The 2,734-nt window shown below is 55.1% G+C and overlaps 1 protein-coding gene across 1 annotated transcript in view; it reads right to left on the reverse strand.

Annotated features, from left to right (window-relative positions):
• The window catches only part of DLG5 (discs large MAGUK scaffold protein 5), a 137,112-nt gene that overhangs the window by 42,541 nt on the left and 91,837 nt on the right, over window positions 1–2,734 (reverse strand). Inside the window, exon 8 of the mRNA XM_019656994.1 lies at window positions 1,603–1,794. Coding sequence (XP_019512539.1) covers window positions 1,603–1,794 — 192 coding nt within the window. The remainder of the gene's footprint in view (window positions 1–1,602; window positions 1,795–2,734) is intronic.

Here is a 2,734-nt window from a genome sequence, read left to right on the forward strand (position 1 = left end):
GGGATAAGGACTCATGGCCTGCAGTGAACACCCAGGTGCCTGCTTCGCCCCCAGATACACAGGAAGTTGCCTGAGAGCCTGGAGGGGCTTCCTGGGCAGCGGCACAGGCTCCCTGAGCAGCATACCTCCAGTTGGAGAGCTTAGCAGAGACGAGGTGCAAATACAAATGAGACCACCAAGGCCAACCTCACTGAGGGACAGCAGTGACACTGAGGACCAGGGAGGAGAGAGAATCCTCCAGTTACTTGGCAACGAGCACTGGGTGCCAACCGTCCAGGGTTCATCCACTGCTTCGCCCTCAGTGTGCCTGGGGTTAGCGATCACTCTCCCGGGCCAGCCCGCTTGGCAGGGCCCTGTGCTCCAGCACCCACCAAGCTCCTCCTAACTACCCACAGGCCTTTGCTGAGCCATCCCCCACCCAACAATCGGACTGAGCTCCCCACTCAGACAGGAACCACACCTCACACAGCAGCCCTGAGCTCTGGGCAGGTCCAAGTGCAGGCTTGCCCACTCTCTCCTAAAGGACACGCGGCTTCTGGGGCCCCAGGACTACCTCAGCCATTCAGAAAGAAGGTGGGGACAGATGGCCTGGCAGCAGGGGAGTCTGTGCTCTATGCCACCTCCAGAACCACATCCTGTCGCTGGGTGAATGCTGAGGGCTGGTCTCCTCTCTCCATGGCCCCCAGTCCCCCCACTCTGAACCCACATCTCCTGAGTAGTCCTGTAGACATCAATCTCTCCTCCAAATGGCCACAAGTGAACCTTCCAGAAACTCTCAATGCTCAAGGCCTTGCTCACTAGCCACACCCCCAACACACGGCCTCTCCTGGCCCTTCCTCAGCCGAGGATCCAGTCTATACACCGGGCTCCATTTCGAGGCCATTCCTTAACAATCTGCCCTTAGGAGCCCTGTCAGCTGCCTCTCCAGTGCCTCCCTGAGCGCACGCCCCTGCCCTGCCCTGGGCACACCACACACCTTGGTTCATGAAGCTCCCTCAGGCTGCAGTGCCCTTCCCCCTTCTCTACCCGGAAAAGTCCCACTCATGCTTAAGTGCTAGTTTGAATGCCATGCTTTCTGGGGAGACCTCCCCATGTGTCCACTCCTCGTGCCTGCATGCCCCCATCACAGTTCTGACTATGGCCTTGGAATCCCCTAGTCATACAGTTCCCTTCTCCATGGCCCTGTCTGACGAAGCTGCCCACGGCCCCCACAGGGCCAGCCCCTCACAGGCATCGCACCCGAATGGGAGCCTCAGAGGCTGTCTCCCAGGGTCTCCTTGCTCCAGGGACCTAAGATCCTGGCACGTAGTAGGCACCCACTGAATACTGACTGCAAGAATGCAGTTCTGATATGCCCGTTTCTCAGACGCCCCCTAAGAAACAAGGCAGGTCTTATGCCACTGCACAGGAGTCTCATCTGGACAGTGTGCATCTCAGGCATCTAGCATGAAGAGAAATGGGACGCAGAGACATAATGGAAATTTCTAATGCTCTGAGGTGAGGCAGGGCATCACATAGAGTGAGAAGGGAAGAACCTAGGTCACGGCCACCTTACCTGGACACATGGCAAATAATTCTGGCCCTCCCCACAGACCCAGGTGCCCCGTACCGGATGCTGTCCCGTTCAGCCACAATCTTGTCCCGCTCCTGGAAGGCCCAGTCCCGCCGGCACTTGGCCACATCTGCCTCCTGGAGGGCTTCCTTCAGCTCCTGGCACAGAGCTCTACACTGCTTTCGAAGGATTTCAGCCTCCTTGTTGGCTCTCCCTGCGTCCATTGTCACCGTGTCTTTGATCTGGTGGGGACAAGGGGCAAGCAGAGGGGGAGGTCACTGGGCCTCTGGCCTGGAGGTGCACTCCACTTAGTGCAGGGCCTGAGGCTGAACTCTCGTGAGCTGAATAGGGGAAACACTGGGATCCCAGCCAAAGCCCATCCCAACACACCCCTGCTGCGCCAGCACCCCAATGACCACAGGCCCCACAGTCATGTCTCAGGGGCCCAGGTGGAATGCCTACCCTGGAGGGCTTGTTCCAGGCTCCGCCCTGCCACTTACATGGTTTATACAGAGAGCCACCACATCTAAGAGCTCTCAGGACCCCACATAATAACGTGAGAGTTGACTGCAGCGAACAGTGCAGACACTGGTCATAATTCCCACCCCTCTATATCTGCATACTAGTTTCTGTGCTCTGGTTTTCATACCCTGGCACACTGGATTATTTTTAAATCTGAATACACAGCAGTATTTTTGCTGGTGAAGCCCTATGTATCTCTGTTAAAAAAGTTGAAATCTGAAGAATTTGCATCTTGACACCTCCCCAAAGCATTACATGCTCTGTTAAAGTTTCAAATCAAACTCTTAGAAGCACTCATATACAAAGTGCCCTCGGTGACCCTCTAACCCCTAGAAAATGCAAAAAAAATTACGAATGATGAAGCAAGTGTCTACTGCAAGAGTAACTCCTACTCTAGCTCAAAGGCTTTCTGAAGACGCAAAATACAAACAAGACATGAGCAGACAGACCAGTTACTGCTGCCTCCACACTGGGCATCTCCACCTCTGAGAGACAAGACTAAGGAGGACAAACACATCAAGGATGCTTTCACCGACTCCACAGCAGACAGAGACGCAGCCTCCACTAACACTCACTCAAAAAGATTGCAAAAGTTCAGCCAAGAGACAAGGATGAGGCAGACAGAGGAACATGTGTGCGATCAGCTTGTAACGCCCCCTT

This window comes from Hipposideros armiger, unplaced genomic scaffold (assembly GCF_001890085.2).
Source record: "Hipposideros armiger isolate ML-2016 unplaced genomic scaffold, ASM189008v1 scaffold_272, whole genome shotgun sequence".
Lineage (NCBI taxonomy): Eukaryota > Metazoa > Chordata > Mammalia > Chiroptera > Hipposideridae > Hipposideros > Hipposideros armiger.